This window comes from Xiphophorus couchianus, chromosome 8 (assembly GCF_001444195.1).
Source record: "Xiphophorus couchianus chromosome 8, X_couchianus-1.0, whole genome shotgun sequence".
NCBI classification, from domain to species: Eukaryota; Metazoa; Chordata; class Actinopteri; order Cyprinodontiformes; family Poeciliidae; genus Xiphophorus; species Xiphophorus couchianus.
In genome coordinates this window covers 3486166-3507518 of record NC_040235.1, presented here as the reverse complement: position 1 = coordinate 3507518, position 21353 = coordinate 3486166, and the positions used below count along the sequence as shown (strand labels likewise).

The 21353-nt window shown below is 39.4% G+C and overlaps 1 protein-coding gene across 2 annotated transcripts; it reads left to right on the top strand.

Annotated features, from left to right (window-relative positions):
- Positions 1-45: 45 nt before the first annotated feature.
- Positions 46-21048, top strand: chchd7 (coiled-coil-helix-coiled-coil-helix domain containing 7). 2 transcript variants are annotated; one of them, XM_028025703.1, is made up of 4 exons: positions 46-68; positions 12148-12207; positions 12292-12390; positions 20785-21048. In XM_028025703.1, the coding sequence occupies exons 2-4, from the start codon at positions 12154-12156 to the stop codon at positions 20887-20889; spliced, it is 258 nt and encodes an 85-aa protein (XP_027881504.1). In that variant the 5' UTR covers positions 46-68; positions 12148-12153; the 3' UTR covers positions 20890-21048. The 2 variants fall into 2 exon arrangements, with proteins under 2 accessions (XP_027881504.1, XP_027881503.1); XM_028025702.1 differs by lacking the exon at positions 46-68 and adding an exon at positions 126-380.
- Positions 21049-21353: the final 305 nt, after the last annotated feature.

Genomic DNA, 21353 nt, shown 5'->3' with positions numbered 1-21353 from the left:
ACAACGATAGGAGGAAGAACGGATCGCAGGAGGAATCCCATTGGACCGCCGGGCTGTCATGCGACAGGGTTAGCGCTTTCCTGCATTTTCATTGGCTTTATGTTACGTTCAGGTGACGACGACTTTGGCGGAGTTTCCTGATACGCTGTAGCAGGCGTCAGTGCATTTGGAAGCACGAGTTTGCTAGTTGTTTGTAGCTTTCTGGAGCAGGACGTCATATGATTTAATTTGGAGAGGATTTAGCAGATAGTAGGGCTACAGCAGTGTGATACCAGCGTCACTCCGGTTTGTTTCATAACTGAGCCATGATCTTCAGCCGTGTGGGTCCACAGCGGTTCCTATAGTCTTCCCAGCGTCGTATTGTAGGTGTCCTTGTAAAGGTAGGTGGACTTTCTCCATGACAGCACCTGAACAGGCAGCGGAGCTTTAACCAGCCGGTGTTGATGAAGCCTCGTGAACCAATGACACTTTCAAACCCATTGCTTTTATAGAAAGGTTCATTAATCAGTTCTTCATTCATTACTCTCTAGTGACATCTGATATTGTGACGGTGTTGTCACTCAAACTGCTTCACTCCTTCCCTCAGGTCCAAACATTCACAGCTACTTTCTGTTAAATGGTGCATATTTATCAGGTCATAAACATATCATCCTCTGAATTCATTTACTTTATTGCCACTTTAAGCATGCGCACGTTTTTAAAGACGAAGTACTATTCAATTTCCAAGATCATGCCGTAAAATGGCACAATCAAGTAACTATGATACCTTCAGTTATAAAAATGCCACATATATATGACCTAAAAGAAATTTGACTTCACAATTTAACTAGGGCTGCTGTAAACAAATATTTTAGTAATTGAGTATTCTATCAATTACTCTTACGATTAATTGAGTAATCAGATAAAACATAAATATTGGTAAATCTAACATAACAGCAGTATTACTATCAGATATCAACATCGGTCCAATTTTTTCATATTTGAGCATCTCTAACAATAACTTTTCTGTAGTTTAGAAAATTAACCTGCAACAATAATATCTCACTTTCCAAGTTAACATGCAGAAAAGTTATACAAAAATCTGAAATTATTCAACTTAATAATAAAGAGCCAGGCTCACAAATACGCTTATAAAAAAATCTCTATACTCCAGTTTTAGTTTATGTATTCATCTTCAGTCAGTTTAATAGATGAACTCTCTCCTTTCCCAGCCATTATAGCTTCTCTGTCCATGTTAGCGATGGGATTCGACACCTTCGTTCGTCACACACTGAGGCACATCTACCAGCTATGTTCTGCCACGATGCACACCGCCACAAATTTGTTGAGGCCGGGATGATCAAAAAAAGATTTTCTGGTTCATCAGTAAAGCATCACATAAATACACCTTCCACATTCTTCACCGCTATCAGGCAGCAGCTCCGGTTAAAGAAAGGCTGTCCTACTCCAAGCAACGCACCACTCAATTTAAGGACGCTTATTGGTCCCCCGAAAACAATAAAAGCCCAGACATTATTATCAATCAAAAAAATGATCCCAGAACAAACTTGAAAATTGGATTTTATGCAGCTAACAATTAGCACTTACTTACAACTCAGGTGGAAGTGAGAGCGCAGCCCAACACAAATAACCCCCCAGGGGGGACACAATGGGCTAAATAATAAAACATAATTTAACTAAGCTTTGAGGCAGATTCATTTTTCTAGAGGAATTTAATAATTGAGGTACTTTACTTGAATCATTTAAGGAATCGTTACAGTTCTAAATTGAATGTGAAATTGGGCCTCTGTCTTTTTAAGAAAGTGAAAAGACTACTTCTCAGGCCTTGCCCACATATTGCTGGTTTGCAGATGATGTGGGACCGACATCACGCAATGTAAATGGGGGGTCAGGAAGTAAATGCAGCCTGTTTACGTCTGTTGCCCAAAGTTTGTGTCTTGGATGGTTGTTCCAACTGTTTTAATAGAGAGAAAGATAAACGTTATTTTTGTATACCAAAGGTTGTTGGCCACAAGGGAGTTAATGTTAAAAAACTTACGGGAAAAAGAGGAGAAAAGTGGATCAACAATCTACAGCTAAAAACAGGAGCCGAAACTAACAATGCCAGAGTTTGGAGGATCACTGTCTAACAGGTAAAGATCACATCATTTAAATTATATGTTCAGATATTTAATTGGACATTTACTTAGAAATACAAGCATTCATATGTAAGGTAATATACAGTAGGGGACATGAGGAAAAATTTTTCTTCTGCATTCCCTTGCAACAATTTTGCGCTCCCTTGCAATATGCTTACTGCAATATTTGATGGTCTATTTTGTATACAGTCACAAATGTCAGTTTAAAATTTTAAATATATTCACATCCTAAAAAAAAAGATATAAAACTTCAGATATTTCACAACAAGATGTTAACATACGTGGAAAAACCTCATAAAAGTTTTATATTATAGCAGAAAGTACAATGGCCCCATAAGAAAGGCTTACAGTATTCAATTATGCCACATGAACTGATTAGTACATTATTGCGAGTATGACTGAAACGATGCATAACGTAAAGTTTTCAAATTTGGCCTGACAGGATTTTATTGATTCATGATAATGTCTGGGTCTTTGTCGTTTTTCGGGGGCATCCTTAAAATGATTGGCGCGATGCCTGGGGTACGGCAGCCTTTCTCCTCCCGGAGCTGCTGGTTCAGAGCGAACAGCGGGGAAGAGCGCTGCAGGTATTTATACAGATGAGCGGATAGACTGAACACTGTGGGCGGCTGCGCATTAGATAATTAATGTAAGTGTAGCTTTACGACAAACCGGAAAATAAATTTCATATCATCCCAGTCTCAACAAACGGGTGGCGGAGCTCATCGTGGCGGCACGTAGCTGGTAGATGAGTTTCTGTGTGTGACAAACAAAGGTGTCAAATCCCGTCACTAACATGAACATAAAGCTATAAATGTCTGAGCAAGGTGAGAGTTCATCTATTAAATTGACTGAAGATTAATACATAAAAAAAGCTGGACTACAGACATGTAACACAAAAGAAAAAAAAATCCCCATATCCTCTAGGGAGGCTCTATAGAATTTGGATTTGCAGAATAAATTATTTACAAATAGATCCAATCACATAAAAATAACACGGGTTAGCTTGTTGTTTGCTTTAATGATAGTATTGTTAGCATAGGCTAATTACTTAAAATAGCACAACTCACTACTCACCAGGACAGAAACAAGTCTTACTGCTTCTATTGCTGGGTTGCAGACACATGAGCCAGATGACGCGCAAAATTCAGATGTGGATCAGGATTTCTCCGGTTCAAAACAGAGCAAAAGGGATCACAGCAAGTACCCTAATGCCCTAAATGTGCTGGCAGATGTGGTATCTCGAAAAAGTACGTGTTTATTTAGGAAATGATCCTTAAAGTCTCTGTAAAAAAGACTTGTCATATAATCTTGAGGATTTACTCATTGTCAAGGCGATAACATAACTAACTTTCTGGTGCTGCACACATATCATATAACGAGCCAGATGGAAGATTTCAAAAGCTTGGAAGCATACAATTATTTAGTTTCAGGTTGGGTCAATCATTTAGGATCAATAGAGAGGTATATAGGACCCCTTCTGTCAAATTTTAATCGGAGTTTGATTGATGAGTGATTTATGACCCTAATCATTAATTGATTTTAATTTCCGGTCACATGATGCCCCTCCCCCCATCCAGCAACCCCCCCCCCCCCCCCAACCCCATCTGTAACGACATCCGATATTCCTTCACCTTCTGACCTCTGTGTTTTAAAATAATACAATTAAAGAATGAATAAACATTATGAGTTTTAAGAGAAATACAATAAGTGTTAGATGATTGAGAATAATTTCGGAAAACAAATTTTCAGTACAACTTAAAACATCAGCTCACAGACCTCAACCGTCTGGGCTTTGGTCACCATGCTTATTGATTATCAGCTATCAGCTCTCAGGATCTGCAGCACTCCATCTGTGTGCCAGTGGCACATGTGACCACTTGTGAGCAAATTAAAGTACAGTACAATTAGAGCACAAAAAACAATAAGTGTTCATCAATATCAAGATTAATACATAGATTGTAACCTTTCCTAGATATGTTTAGATTTATCCATGCCATCTGTGTGTGCGTGTGTTTGTGTGTGTGTAGGACATAAGGACTGAGGGTCAGCAGTGACCCCCTCCCCTGCCCTCTTACTCTGGATGCGTGCGTGTGTATATGCGTGTGTGTGTGTTTGTGTGATTTCTCCATGTGACAACAGCCACCCTTTTATTTTTTCAAAAACTAAGCTTTGGTCTCATCTGACCAGAGCACCTTCTTCTACATGTTTGAAAAAGCACCTGAAATAAAAAAAAAAAAAACTATAGTATTTTTGTTTTCTACTTGCATAATTCAAAAGGCGTATGGGGGTGTGTGCGTCCAGGCGCAATAGTAAACACATACCTCTACATTAAACATAGAGTTTTAACTGTTTTACTGCTTTATTTTATGGTAGCACGATTAGTCAGTGCTGACTATGAGTTTGTGATTTCCTTCATCACTTAAATTTTAAACTCTTATAGATTTTTTTTTCTGTAACACTAGCTAGTGTGAAACATTTCAGTAAATGTTCATTTGTATACGTACTTCTGAAGAACATGTGACAGACAGTAAACAGGCCTAAGTGAGGCTGCTCAAATTTAACTCTTATCTTTCCGCAGTTAAAGAATTTGTCCAGACTTTTCCAGAATTTGTCCTGGCGTTATTGTGAATGATTTTGTTCAGTTTTTTTTTTCTCGCTGTTGAATCAACGCTGATCTTCCCACTGCTTCATATTTTCTCCAAAATAGTAAATCTTGGTTTAAATACATTTGAAACTCTTTTTTCTGTAACACTTGCTAGTGTGAAACATGTTAGTAAAAGTTCCTCATCTGTAAATTTATTTCTGAAGAATATCTGACAGGGACAAAACAGGCCTCGGTGAGGATACTTATATGTATCTTTCAGCTTTCCCTACAGTTGACATTTTTTCATTACTAAAGCTTTTAAATGATCAATGTGAACCATCAGTCTGTATTAAAATAGTTAATGTAATTCATATTATTTATTTAGATTTGATGTTTTAATGTTGCCCTTGGATTTCTATTGATTTATTGAATGTGTAAATATTTATCAAACTGAATGGCCATTCAGTTTTATATATTTTTTTTTCTTTTGGTGTTTGTTGCACAAATTTAAATATATGCCGGCTATCAGCCAAAAATTCAATCAGTGAATTTGTGTTTTTTCTTAAATACTCCCTCTCACCGAGATTTACTTGCATCTTCTGACAACTAGCCCAACTTATAATAACATTGACTAAGTTTGTTATTGGTACACTTTACCTAAAAATAAAAATTAAACATACTCACTACACAACCATGCTCCAAGAGTTGCTCATAACATGGTGAATTGTTTTGTTACCTTAAAAATGATCTGCAGCTTTTGTTCCTTGGTCCTAATGATGCTGTCTGTTCACTAATGTTCTCTAACAGACAGTACACCTCTTGTAATTGATAAGCTTATAAATGATCACTGCGAAGCATTAGGCCTGTCACGATAGCAAATTTTGCTGAGCGATTAATTGTCTCAAAAATTATTGCGATAAACGATAATATTGTTTGAAGACCTTTTTACACTGATTTAATGGAAATGACATAATAATCCATGCGATTTTTTGCCAAAGATAGATACACTTTATTTTCAAAAGAACACTAAACACTGGAACTGATAAACAAAATAAACAAAACAACCAAAAACAAAAATAAAATGGTCTCCATTAACAAAAAATGTACTTGATAAAAACTAAACAACATAAAGCCAAAGTGTAAATAAATACTGCATTCAACCAAACGAGTGCAGATTATGAAGTCTGTATATTATGTTGCCCTTCAGTAATAATTAGATTTAAATAGAGAAAATGGGCACATTGACTACCTGATGCAATAGTTCACACTACGGGATTTTTTGCTCCTATTTTTCCCCTTAAACAATCTTAGACCTTTGGTCTTTCTAAGATTGTGTGGTGTGTTACGGTAGATCGTCGTTGCCGCTCCGATCCAAATCAGGGGTTTTCCCCACTGGGAGCTTAACGTAGCCTGTTGAATGTGACAGGTAGCCAATCAGAAAGCGCGGATTCTCCTCCGTGTTTTCTGAGGGGAAATTACATCGGGGAATCCCAAACAGCTGACACGGCGCAACCCGAAGTCCAGCCGACGTGGAAACAACATTAATGTTTATTCAACATGCAAAGAATATAGAAATGACAAGAGGAGGAGTTGGAGCGAAATTGCTACCGCAGTTGATAAACCCGGTAACTTTTCAGCTGTTCTTCATTAACGTGACATGAATAGGTTGTAATAATTTTCATTCAGTCAGGACTTTACGCTGACACTAGCCACATGCATTGCAGGTTGATTGTAGTAAAGCATTGATTAATGCCTGGTTTTAAAATTAGTTCACTGAACTTGTAGCCATTATTTTGTGCCCATTGTTGGACACCACAGGGCCTGACCGAACCCGATCGAACCGTTATACCTAGGATTTCTGTCGGCTAATGTGTGGTCTGTCAGGTTTTAAAAATGGGCCGACAATCGGCCGACAGCTCTAAGATCGTGTCGTGTGCGCTGGGCTTTACACTAAGGAAATGAGGAAGGGAGGCTCAGTGGAGAGCACCGGAGTTGAGCCTTTTTTTCATTCACTGTCATTAACAGAAAGAGAAAAAGGCCGGAAGAGACGATAATGCCGATAATTAAAATGACGTTGATAGTTTTAATTTATTGTACGATTAATCGATTTATCGTTTATCGCGACAGGCCTACGAAGCATCAGTATGCGCTAAAGAAGATCATATCAGTCAGATTAAGTAAAATATCATTATACTCAAAGCAATCAAAATTATATTTCTCTGAAAGGTCATTTCTCCTTGTCAGGGAACTTAGACTGTATGAAAGGAATCAGTGAAATATACTATGAAATATTTAATCTGCTGCATCCCGATAATAAAACTTCAATTATGAATTGAATGATTACATTGCATCTAGATACAAAAGAATCAACCGTTAATTAGTAATCATACTATGTAAATGACTAACAAGATCTGATCAAACAAGAAACTTGACTACCTCAAGTGATTTTCTCACATTGGAGAATAAACCGTCTGACTTTCTTTAGCCACTAAATTTAACCTTACCAAAGTTTTGCCGTAAAGCAAACAGGTACTGAGTTTGAAGCGTGGATCAGATGCCTTCAGCCATTTGCTAAAGCTAGACTCCGGCCTTCCTCACTGTAAAATAAAACATTAGACTTAAAAAAAAGTTCAAGTGAACATCACTTAATTATCATCAACTTGTTTGTACTCATCTTAAACAAGTGGCAGGAACGTTTGGATATTAAAAAAAAGCTTTATAAGTTAATCTATTTAAGTTGAGTCCATGCAACAAGTAAAATAAAATAAAAAGTGAACTATAGGAAAGTAGTGAGGATTTAGGGTGGTAAAAGTTGAACATTGTAACATGCCCAGACACTACACCATTTCTGCTCAAGCAAACCAAAAGGTTTTGAACAGAACAACCATGTCAAATAATGAGACCATGAATCTTTAATCTATGTAGCAAATATATTGCTGCTGCTGCTGTAAGCAGAAAATAAAAGAAGTTTTACGGAGAATAATATTTTGGATGAGTTTAAGAATATTGTTTGCCAAAATCACACGGTGTAACTACACTTGTCTTTTATATGTTGCAGTAATTGAATCTTTTTGAGGCAATTGGTTTGTATAAATTAAAGTAAATACGACCTATTTTCCTGCTCCACATACTTAGCTAGCAATTTGCCAGTTAGCTTCCCAGTCTGAACTTCTGGGCAATGTCTTGATTCAGTCAAATTGTCTACCCTGTATCTCCTGAACTCTGATATTCTACTATATCCACTCTGTGAATGTTTTGCTTGCTGGTCTTCAGTGTGCTCTGAATGGAGTATCTGGTTTCTCTTACTTTAACCCGTCCAACTTGCACCTGATTGGCATGTTAGCTTTTTGATTCCCTCCCAGCGAGGCGGTGCTTCACAAAGCAAACTGTTTGTCAAACTGTTGATCTGCCTGATGGCTGTTTTAGAAGATATGGTGACTGAGTTTTAGACAGTACTAGCCAGCTCATGCAGCTTGTTTTTACTAGATGGCAGTCCTAAAAGTACATATCTTTAAAATATGAATAAATACGTACAATTCCATAATTATTCAATCCGACGGTTATAGAAGTTTTGTAATAATGCAATTCAGGGGTTTTACATTTTCTAGACTAAAGGAGGATTTCAGTTCAACACCTGTGGTTTCTTAATGTAAGTGTTTCTGCTACTGGACAATAAACAGGGTTAAAAGAGGATTTAGAAAGCAAAATACAAAGATGATAGTTGTTTTTACCGAGAGCAAGGCTGTGACTAGTTATCAGGACAGAAAGAGACCTGTAAAACTGTTGGGTCCATATGACCAAGGAGGGAACCAGTCATCTGCTCCAACAATTTATTAATCTTTAGGAAATATTTTTGGACACAGCCATCTGCAGGAGCAAAATGAAGTAAGAACATGGGTGTCCTATATACCTTTCTCTGGAGTAGTAAATGGCTGTCAATTGTTTCTGTCTGGGTGAGTAGTGAGTTGTGCTATTTTAAGTAATTGGCCTATGATAACAATGCTAATGCAAACAACAAGCTAACCCATGCTATTTCTGTGTGCTTGGATCTACTTGTAAATATCAGTCAATCAAATTTTATCTGTATAGCACATTTCAGTATCAAGGCATTTCAAAGTGCTTTACATCATAACAAACACAAAAACACAAAGTCATGCAACATAGAATCAACAATCAAAACATGACATTAAGTCAAATTCCATCATTAAATTCTTAATTGATTACGTTTCAAAATGTATATGTGTGACCTGTTTCAGCTATAGACCCTAAAGTTCTCTATTCAGAGATAACCTTAGCAGTGTGCTGATCGATTGGCCACTGATCATAATTGGTTGATTTCAGTGAAAAAGTGTCTGATCGGTGATCGCCGATCACTCTTGTGTTGCTGATCATCAAACCCGATCACCTGTGTCTCACTTTGCAGCCTGCATGTGCATCTGATCTCCGCTTTCCTTCGCACTGCTCAAGAGTGCAGCAATAAATGCTAAGCAATGTGGTGAGGAACTTTAACACAACAGTGAATGGAGGAGTTTGCGTGTTGCGACGGAAAATTACCTCGGGGGTGAAGTTAAAATGCATCAACATAACAAAGCTGATATGGCATTTAAAAAACAAACACTTGACGGAGTTTGACTATATCGAGGCTCAATACAGGTAAAAAAAAAAAGACATCTGGAGTGGCCAGACAGCAGGTTAAGCAGCACACAACTAACCAACACTCACCCAGAAGAGCACGATGGTCAGAAAGCTAAAGAAATAACCTGCAAAATAATTCAAGTCAACGAGCTAGTGGTGTAAGACGCTGGTTGTGATCTTGCTGTTGGACCGCTGCTACGTTCTACTGGTAGTAATATTTCACAGACGAAGCGGCTCTCAATCTCCACCTGGCAGTGAACTCTCACACCAAACAGCATTCAACTAAAACAAACAACAATAAAAAATATTTTACATATATAATAAAACTTTTGCTATGTTCTAACATGAAATAGATAATCTTAAAAAAAAAAAAATCCATCTCTGCCTCCTCCTGGCATTTCGCAGAATTATTCAGCTCAGTCAGCTCAGCAAATCAGAGCCAGCATTACTCAGCTAGCTATGCTCTCAGGAAGTTTGGATTTAGTAAGTCAGGATTGTGTTATGTTCTGTGTTTTTCTATGTATTTATTTCAAGTTTCTGTCTGAGTCGCCCTGTTGTCCTGTCTTACCCTTTGATTGCTCCCTGGTGTGTCTCGTTTCCTTGATTACTCCCTGTGTATTTAATCCCACCTGTGTTCCTTCTTCCTCATCGGGTCCTCGTCTCATTTGGCTTCTAGTTTCTGTCGTCTGTGTACCCAGTCCATCGTGTAAACGAACAGCTACCGGCGTCGAGGCCTGGCTTCCGCTCGGCCGTGCTGCCCGTTGTTCTGAACCATGTTGGACTGTGTTTTTCCTTAACATTTTGCATTAAAGTCATTTATTTATCGCATCCTGGGTCTACAGCGTTCTGCCTCACCACCTCTACACCGCACTTCATGACAGAAGAACCCGACCAGACCGTTTGGTGAGGCAGAACTACCATTATAACATCATGGACCCAGATGGTTTAAAGGACCTAACACAAACCATCGAGGATTATGTGGAGGCGGTGGTGAAACCCTACTCTGCCTGCAAAGGGCTGGGTTTCGCCACTCGTTTGGTTCTTGTTCTGGAATACTGGGTTCCACGCCTTCTGCACCTGGGACTGGTGGAGTTATGGTAGGAGGCAGAGTGGGAATGCTTGACAGCTCTGGCTGTTATGAATGATGACCCTCTGCCTCCAAAACCAGAGATCCCGTCCTTCCGTTCCACCACCTCCGCTCCGTCAACTCTGGGACCAGCACCACCATCAGCTCCAGCCCCCGCGTCCTCCACACTTCCAGTCACATCCGCAGCAGATTTTCCTCCCCTCGACACCGCTGCAGTTCAGAGACAGGTGCCACACCTGCAGCTCCCGCGTCCCCGGAGCCAGCGCTCCCTGCAGCTCCAGCGTCTCCGGGACCAGCGCCTTCTCCAGCGCCACCAGAGTCCCAGTGTCCAAGCCCGCACCAGCCCCTCCTCGTCCGGAGCTTGCTGCAGCCTCCAATCCTGCCTTCACTCTCGCCGCCGCTCCTGTCTCCGCACCTCCTGCAGCTGCTGTCCCTGCACCTCCAGCCGCTGTTGTGTCTGCGCATCCTGCCCCAGTAAGAGGGTCTCTGGCCCCAGTTAGTGAGTTCTCGGCCCCAGTTAGTGGGATATCTGCTCCTTCTGAACTTCCTAGTCCCTCAGAGCTTCCTAGTCCCCCCTCTGAGTCCTTTAGTGCCCCTTCTGAGTCACCTAGTGTTCCTCCTGAGCTCCCTAGTTCTCCTCCTGAGCTCCCTATGGCCCCTACTGTTTATATGTCTTTGATTTAGATATGACAAAAATGGAGCATATAACCTCAGAATGAGCTAGTGCCAAAACAACAAACAAAAGAATCTATCTGAGTAATAGTTAACTTATCTAACTGAAAATAAATAAAACAAAGGACAAAACTTACCTCCCTAACTAAAAACACAGGAAAGAACTAAGGTAACATAAATGGCAGCTCACTCCTACAAACTCCAAACCAAGATGTTTAACAAACAAAACACACAGTGTGGCCGGTTGAGATGAGCCGAGGAGGTATCTCTCAGGAAGTCCACGTCAGCAGCTTTTATACTCGTCACATCAAGGAAGCCACCAATCAGACGTCCCCCATCGTCCTCCAGGCACCACACAAAAGCATGCACCTGCACACTTGTTTGCATAATCAGATTTAACGATCCCAGTTGTAACAATCGGCAACAAGAGACCGTGATTGGCAATCACCGATCATACACTTTTTCACGGAAATCGGCCGATTATGATTGGTGACCGATCGATCGGCACACCTCTAATTTAAACCAATCTACACTATTTCTCTTTCATCACAATCAGGTTCCAATGTAATCCCTTTAAAACACAACTAAGACCATGTTATTCAAATTAAATTTCAATTGACTTATTGATTTTACTAAATGATGTCAGTTTACAGCAAATATCATCTCAAGGTACTTTACAAAACAACAAAACCAGTTTATGTACAGAAATATCTAAACAATTCAATTGTACAGATATATCTCTAAGTCAGCTACATCTGTTCCAGTTGATGCTCGTTATCAACAATATAGTCAAGGTCAGTTTTTTCAAATTGGTTAAAATGTTTTCTATGTAAGGAATTCCGGCCGATTGTAAAGTGGACATTTTTTTTTTTAATTCACAGAAAAAGTAGAGAGGTAATGGCAGTAGCAGCTCAGCCCCTCCAGGAAGTTGTCCTAGTTAAACTGAAACGATGATTACTTGCTTGCTGAAAGTTTTCCAAGAACAAATAATTTCAAAACTAGAACCTTTCTTGTGTTTCTCTTCACAGATCTAAATGGATAAAACGTCCCGAAAAATTTCGAACCAGGACATAAACCCCTGTTTAGAAGTAAGTTACTGATCCTCCCCATGCTGGACAGTGTTGACGATGGCGAGTGCTGCTCTATGATTGGAACTGATCCTACTCTTTCAGGAAAGTGATGCCTCTCACAAGTGTTTGGACACCTACAACTATGATAGGAGCAAGTGCTCAGCTTACTTCCAGAGATATAAGAACTGCAGAAAATATTGGGTGAGTTTATTTATTTTAACATTAGAACGAAAGTAAAGGAACATATGCATAAACAACACACAACAAACCATTTAGAAGTCTGAATTCACATCAGGTTTCTGTAGTGCTGTATGCCAGAGTGGAGTTGGTACATGGTCAGTCAGGTCCTGGAACAGAATTGCTTCTGGGGCTAAAACAGAAAAATGGGCTACATGATGGTGGATTTGGCAGATCAGATATTGAGTGTAGATCACATGCTCGGACCGGTTACATGTGTCAGGTGTATGTAGAAAATTCAAGCTCCTTTCCTGTTCAGGGCTGTTTCTCAACAGATTAACAGGCAGCAGATTACGTCAGGATTTTCCAGATATCCTGGCTAAAAGAAGCCAGACTTTCTGGCTAAACTGACATAACACAAAATGGTACTTTGTGTCATTTTCTTGTGGAAAACAAATATCTATCATCTTCGGGAACAGTTTGACAAGGTGTTCATACGATTGACATGACACTGTCATAATGACAAAGCACCTGTCAAGAACATGAAGGAGTCTTTATGAATGTCTATGACTGTTGTCATGAAGAGTCATTCAGTAAATGACACTTTTAATGCAAAGTTGCTTTGAAAGTTTAATTGAAAGTCCATTAAAAGTGCCAACTTTGCATTAAAGTGTCATGATTTACCGAATGACACTTCATGACAACACTCAGACATTCATAAAGACTCCTTCATGTCCATGATAGGTTTCTGTCATGTTTATGACAGAATCATGTCAGTCCTATGCATACCCTGTCAAATAAAGTGTTACCTAATTTTCCATTTTAAAAAATCAAGATTTGAGCTACTTTAACGGAAATATTGAATATTATTATAACGGCTATAACAGTTAATAAAGCCAGGATATCCAGCTGTCTTGGATACAGGTCGATAGCAATTTGGCGCTATGCCAGATCTCTGGTGTATGGTACCTTAAAGAACAGTAAAGCCTGGTTTGCCCATATATTTATCAGATGTTTATATATATCATCTGATATCTGATATCATCTGATATCATCAGCAATATATTTATATCGCATGGCTATAAATGCGATATATCCAATTATATTGCACAGGGTGCATCTCTGTGAAAGCTGCACAGAGCTGCAGCTTTAATTCCCAACCACAGTACACAGCCTTACTAGTCAATTAGGGTAGGGGCAGGCCTTGGGTCTGGCAAAACTTTGATTTAGAGCCAGCAGTCGTTCGTCTCTGTGATCGTGATCTGTTCAGCGTCTGTTTCCATACTCAGACCATGCATGTAAACCACTGATAAGAAGCCATACCATTCCGCAATTGCTTGCTTGTGGTATGAAATTCTGACTCAGGTCCCAGATCAAGAAGTCTAATAAATAAATAATGGAGTACCTTATGACTGAATGAATGAATGAGCGAGTGAGCTATATCTGAATTAAGTGCAGCTTGAGTTCAGCAGTCTGACGACTGCAGAGAAGAAATTGTTTCTCAGTCTGGTGGTCTTCCCTGGATGCTCCTCAGTCTCCTGCCTGAGGCCGGGGGCTGGAGCAGACTGTGCTGCATGGGTGGAGTCCTTCAGGATGTGGAGTGCCCTCCTCCGGCATTTCAGTATGTAGGTCCATGGTGGAGAGAAGGCTGCTCCCCACAGACATCTGTGCAGCATTAACCACCCTCTGCAGAGCCATCCGCTCAGCAACAGTGCAACTGCCATGATGCAGGTGCAGAGAACCGTCTCCACTTCTCCTCTCCAGTTTCCTTTGATTAGTATTATCCTCGCTTGGTTTATTGTTGTGTCCCCTTTAGTTTCTTGTTATTAGTTTGTTTCCTGTTTTTGTTGCCGTTCAGTAATCAGTAATCTTCACTCAACACTCCATTCATTTGGCTGCGCCGCCTAATCGTCATGTGTTTCACCTGATCTGCCACTCATAAGCTCTTGATCTTTCACTATTCAGCATCGGACTCTTTGTTTTCATATCCAATGTGCACATCTGCTTTTTTGTTTTGTTAAGTTTTTCTTTTACCCCCTATTCTGCGGAACTATTGGAGAATGTATCAATGGGGAAAGGCAGACCCACATAAACCTTTTACAACAATGGAAAAAATCCCAGTACGCTGATGAAAATAATTCAAAGTGCTGGTGCTATCGTTGCACACAAGACCACTTGCTCTCTATATCATGGAAGGATTTCTTTATTTATTTTGGTTAATTTTTCAGAGGGATGTTGTGATTTTAATCATTACATGTTTATAATAGCGATATTCTGTTGTCGGCTTTCCCTGGAAGCATGCAACATCAAGACAGACATTAAAAACCCTTTTCAATATACATTGCTGCTTTCACATGACCACAGGACTGCTAAAGCATATGTCCAAAAATCTATAATAGAACATAAAATATTTGAAAAGCAAACACCAAAGAGCTGAATCAGAGCAATCACAGCAAGGCCAGTGGCCGGTGTAACGCCGAACTGACAGTGGCAGGAGCGAGTAGTTGCACCAAGAAGCTAACAGAAACAATGAAGAGAAGAAACGCTACCATCAATACAATTGCATGTCCATGCATGTTTTAATGTTATACATCACAGTTGGTCAAAGTCTAAATTATTGATGTTGTGTATTTAAGGTGTAAAATTTACCTTTGAGTAAAACACCCCCAAAAGAATCGCAGCAACCCCCTTTTGTAAATATTTCTGCCAAGGCCCCCTGTCGACCCCTGAACGCCCCCCAGGAGTGTTTCTGCCCCCGTTGAGAAACTCTATCCTACAGGCTGCTACAGTAGGCAATAGGCATGGTGAGTGCATCTCTTCACCTGCTTCTCTTCTTACCCTGATGTGCCCATCACTCTGGAACTCTGGGTAAATCTGGACTCAAACTGCTTGACCTTCTTCCATTGCTCCAGAGTCTACTCTTTAAGCTCTCCGGCAAATTGAAGCCTATTTTTTATGGTTAGCCTCACTCATTACTGGTTTTCTTAAGGCTATACATCTGTTCAGTCCCAATCCCAGTTCCCTTCATATTGTGCTTGTGGAAATGTTACAACCCCTCCCCAAGACAAAGAATAAATAAATTCTGACACTGGGTGTAACCGCAGGGGTCTCAAACTCCAGTCCTCGAGGGCCGCAGTCCTGCAGTTTTTAGATGTGCCACAGGTACAAAACACTGGAATGAAACGGCTTAATGACCTCCTGCGTGTGTAGATCAGTTCTCCAGAGCCTTAATGACCTAATTATTCTATTCAGGTGGTGCAGCAGAGGCACATCTAAAAGTTGCAGGACTGCGGCCCTCGAGGACTGGAGTTTGAGACCCCTGATGTAACGCAAAAGCTACAATCACTAAACAGTTGATATCAGTAGCAAAAGACAGTTTATTTTACAATTAAGACAAAATAAAAGCTTTAAGCTTCAGGATCCCCCAGGCCAAAACGGCAAACAAAACATATTGACAGCGTGTTATATTTTTTTTTTATTTTTATCTTGTCTACATTGCTACTCAGTGGTGGTTGTTGTGTGTCTTGTCTCTATGCTGCTGTAACTGCGAAATAATTTCCCTGCTGGGATGAATAAAGTAATTCTATTCTATTCTATTCTATACCTCCTTTTAATTCTAAAGTAAAATGCCACTTTCTAGAAGTGAACTTAAAATCTACAAATTCTGAACTCCCTGGCTATCCAAAAGAGTAAAAAAAACTATTTAGAAAAAAAATGGCAAGAACCCCTATCAGCTTCCACTGTAAAAGCACTATTTTAGCCATTCACTTAATTCCCCACAATCAATTCCATCGCGTGTCGCACAAACCTAAACCACACAAATACAGGTTGCATGCCTGCTATGTGCAGGGCCCACTTATACAGAGGATCTATTCCACTTTAGCTTTTTTTTTGTTTTTACAAATTATGCTAAGTACTAAAGACAGGAAAGCAAAACCTACCCATGTGATCCATAGGGCAGGAGGATGGAGATTCAGGTGTTGTCAATCAATCAATCAAATTTTATTTGTATAGCACATTTCAGCAACAAGGCATTTCAAAGTGCTTTACATCATAACAAACACAAAGCCATGCAACATAGATCAAAACGTGACATTAAGTCAAGTTCCATCATTAAATTCTTAATTGATTACGTTTCAAAACCAACTGAACGGCTGGGTTTTCAGTCGAGATTTAAAGGAAGTCAGTGTTTCAGCTGTTTTACAGTTTTCTGGACGTTTGTTCCAGATTTGTGGTGCATAGAAGCTGAATGCTGCTTCTCCATGTTCGGTTCTTGGGATGCAGAGCAGACCAGAACCGGAAAACCTGAGAGGTCTGGAAGGTTGATACAACAACAGCAGATCTTTAATGTATTGTGGTGCTAAGCCGTTCAGTGATTTATAAACTAACAACAGTATTTTAAAGTCTATTCTCTGAGCTACAGGGAGCCAGTGGAGGGACTTTAAAACTGCTGTTATGTGCTCTATCTTCCTGGTTTTAGTGAGAACGCAAGCAGCAGCATTCTGGATCAGCTGCAGCTGGAGGATGGATTTGTTTTAGACAGACCTGTGAAGACACTGTTGCAATAATCAATGCGACTAAAGATAAACACATGGAGGAGTTTCTCTAGATCTGGCTGAGACATTCGTCCTCTGATCCTGACCACAGCACTGCTAAAGCATATGTCCAAAAATCTACAATAGAACATCTATCACCTGATGTTCTTCAGGTGATAGAAGGCCGACTTTGTAACTGTCTTTATGTGGCTCTGGAGGTTCCGGTTAGAGTCCATAACTACTCCCAGGTTTTGGCCTGATCGCTGGTTTTTAGTTGTAATAACTGAAGCTGTGCATTGACTCTAGATCTATAACTCTAGATCGTTCCTCTTTAGGTCCAAAGATGATAACTTCAGTTTTGTTTCTGTTCAGCTGGAGAAAGTTTTGGCACATCCACACGTTTATCTGTTCTAAGCATCTGTTCAGTGATTGGATGGGTTCAGAGTCACCTGGTGACATCGTAATGTAGAGCTGTGAATCATCTGCATAGTTATGGTAGCTAATATTATTTTCTGTTATAACCTCAGGTAGTGGGAACATATAAATATTGAATAAGAGGGGTCCTAGGATTGAACCTTGGGGTACCCCACATGTGACCTTTGACCTCTTTGATGAGAAGTTTCCAATTGAAACAAAGAAATCCCTGTTCTTTATGTAAGATTCAAACCAGTTAAGCACTGGACCAGAGAGTCTGACCCAACTCTCCAGTCGATTCAGTAATATGTCATGGTCAACAGTGTCAAAAGCTGCACTGAGGTCCAGCACAACCAGCACTGTGGTTCTCCCACAGTCCGTATTTATATGGATATCATTGAACACTTTGACTAGGCCAGTCTCCGTGCTGTGGTGAGATCAGAAACCAGACTGGAAGGAGTCAAAGCAGTTGGTTATCGTTAGGAAACTATTTAATTGTTTACACACAGCTTTTTCAATAACTTTGCTGATGAATGGGAGGTTGGAGATCGGCCTGTAGTTCAAAGTAGAGATTTGTCCAGATTGTTCTTTTTTATCAGTGGTTTGATTACTGCTGTTTTCAAAGCCTGGGGGAAAACGCCTGATGAGAGCGATAAGTTTACTATTTGGATCAGATCAGTAGCAATAACAGGCAGGCGTTTATCTATTTTAATAAATACTCCAGTTCAGCAAAACCGTACCATGATTCCTTCACTACTATAATTCACAGGTAGGATGGTAACAGCATTGTCGTTTTTCCTCCAAATGTAACGATTGTCATCATTGTCAAACAGTTCTTCTTTAGTCTCATCAGACCACAGGATATGTCTCCAAAAATGACGATCTTTACCCCTTTGTGCATCTGCAAACAACAATCTGACTTTTTATGTTTGTCTTGAAGTAATGACTTCTTCCTTGCTGAGTGGCTGTTGTGGGGAAAAAAAACATGTTGGTACAGGGAATGTTTGACTGTGGATCTGTGCTTTGTGGTATCAGAATTGCTAGCATCAGACCTGTATACAAATTCAGCCCATGTACGCCAAACCACTATGGGGCTAGTTCCGGTTGAAATAGCAGTTGCTGTGCCAGCAGTTAGCCAACAGTGCCATCCTGATGCCAGATCTAGCCCAGACATGACTATGTGGGGAAAGGTTGCAATGATGAATATGAACCCGTTTGTACGACCTGCTAACTTTTGGATTGTTTGCGAGGGCGTGCATTTGTGTAGTAGGTGCATGTGTTAATTTGTCACCTCAAATTGCAAAGATGTTACAATCAGTGTTGTATAAAGTACTGAAATCTCAGAGTCAAGTAAAAGTACAAGTACCTCTCCAAAATATGACTTTGGTAAAAGTCTAAGTCACTGACTGAAATGTTACTTGAGTTAAAGTCTTAAAGTATCTGAAACTTCTTGTACTTAAGTATGGAAATTACTGTAAAAATGGATGTACTCAAGTAATGTAATGAAAATTACAAGTAAAAAGTAAAACAAAGCAAATGCAGTTTGAATGACATTTTTTATATTTTGGTAAACTTGTCAAATACACTTAAAATAATGTACACAACCAAGTGCAGGCAAAATTAAACCTGCTAATAGATATACCTGCAGGCATCATTTAGTTAAGAAAATGAGGTGCTTTACCTATAGCACAAGGTTAACTTAACCTGCTTTACAACTGAACCAGCTTCTTAGTAAACCCTCCAGGACAGAAAATACAAAGTTTTTGTAAGCCTTAAGTTTTCCCTTCAAGTAAGGTCAGTGCTGAAAATGAGAAAAATAAATAGTACAGAAAATGCGGCCAACATGAAGAAAAAGAGCTGTTACGATTACTCTACTTCACAAATCAGTGAATCAGTCAATGCTACAGTCAGTAGGTGGTGCACACAACTGGTCATTATGCAAAAGAAAAAAAGAATTGGGAGGGAAATGCAGCTTATTGGCATCTGAAGAGGGAGACCTTTGTTGTAAACCTGGTTTTGAACTTGCATGCCTTTTCTATATTCGTTAAATTTAGTCTAAATTGCTATCGCTATGGCTTCTGTCCCCCTTGAACAGAGGAGTCTAGGTAGCCTGCTACAGTCAACATTAAGCCTAAGCTAAATACACCACGTATGGAACTGAAACAATGCCAAACAAAGTTCATTTATGGTCAACGTTTCACAATACAGTAGTGTCTAGTGACCAAACTATAGTTACTGAAACAGGAGGATTATAACCATTTCATAAGACGTTATCTCGATGTGTTTCTTCAAGTTGGACGGGGAGTTTTTGTAAGATAGAATTTCCATGTGGCTGCTACTGATTGCGAGACTTGCTTTGTGTTTAATGGGAGAAGCGAAACAGGTGTATTCTAATTAAAAGTAAAGAAATCAAGAAATGGCAAAAAAATGTGGAATGAAGATAAGAAAGGAAGAAGATTATATGAAGTACAAAAGTCAGTTCAAATTCGAAGCATTAATGAAAGAAACAGAAGAGAAGAAATAATAATTAGTAGATTAAGAGTAGGTCATACCTACTTAAATGACATGCTTTATACAATAGGGAGGAAAAATAATGATAAATGTGAGAGATGTGGAGAGAAAGAAAATGTAGAACACATATTGATAAACTGTAAGTCAAATGAACTCGAAAGGGAAGAATTAAAGAGAATAGTTTGAAACATAGGGCATGAATGGAATCTTAAAGGTATATTAGGAAATGAAGGAAACATAACAGATATTCACAAATTAAGGAAAGCATTGTTTATTTATCTTAAGAATACAAAATTAAAAAATAGAATTTAATAGATGTGAAGTAATGCTTCTACACACTCATGTACAGTAGGTGGTGGTATGCACCTTAAAGTTGCTTGTGATCCGCCATAATAGAAAAGAAGAAGAAGAAGGTGTATCCTATTGGTGGTGATGAACAAGCCCAGACAAGCAGGCTACGGACTTTGTTCGGTAGCCTGCTTGCTACTTGCTAATCAGTAGGTGGGGTCAAAACACTTTGTTTCTCTCTCTCGCTTTTTTGTAACGAGTAACTAAACCACACATTGAAAATGTATCGGAGTAAAAGTACGCAATTAAGTTCGGAAATGTAGTGAAATAAAAGTGAAAATCATCAAAAATTTTCATACTCCAGGAAAGTATGAAGTACTCCAAAATATACTTAAGTAAAGTAGTGAAGTATTTTTACTTCGTTACTATACAACACTGGTTACAATGGTGAGCACTTGGCACCCAAGAGCAGCCATCACTTCATAACAAGAAGGGAAAATGTTCCTTTTAGGAGGAAGGTACTAGTAGAATCCAGTTTAGGGTAGGATGTGAAAATATGCACTTGTTTTCAGTTTGTGTAGAATTGGTTTGAGAACAATTTTAATTAATAAGATGAAGCAGTGGTTGCATGTGATCAGTACAGTTCTTATGTGTGTTGTTTTCGTTGCAGCATAATATAATGGTGCAGAGAAGAAGAGATGGTATTAAACCTGAAATGCCCACAGCTGCGGAGAGACTGGAGATGCTCAGTGCCGTTGGAGGAAAACCCTATTGACTGTCAATAGTCACAAAGATGCTAAGGACTCCAGGTCTGCACTGAGAGGTTGCTGGAGCACTGCAGTGACTGTGAGGAACAACTACACTTTGAAGAGGAAAATGGAATAAATGTCTGTTATGCTCAGAGAAGACATTAAATTTGTTATATGAAACTGTCTATTGGTTTATTTTTGATTCAGCAGCCAATGAAAGCATTTGTGAAAAAGATTCTTACATGTGTTGGGTCTGTCATAAGAAATGTTCTTCTCAAAGAGAGAGTAGCAATAATAATTGATAGAGTTAAAAAAATCTAAACTCTCATTTATGTGTTCTCAATATGAAACCAATTATTTATGACCAAACTGCCTCACAAAGGCCATGACTGAGGAGTCATGGCCTTGTTTAGCAGTTCCACAGCCAATGTGTCATAGCCAAGAAAACATTGTAGACAATAGAAAATAGATGAACAGTGAAAAATATAAC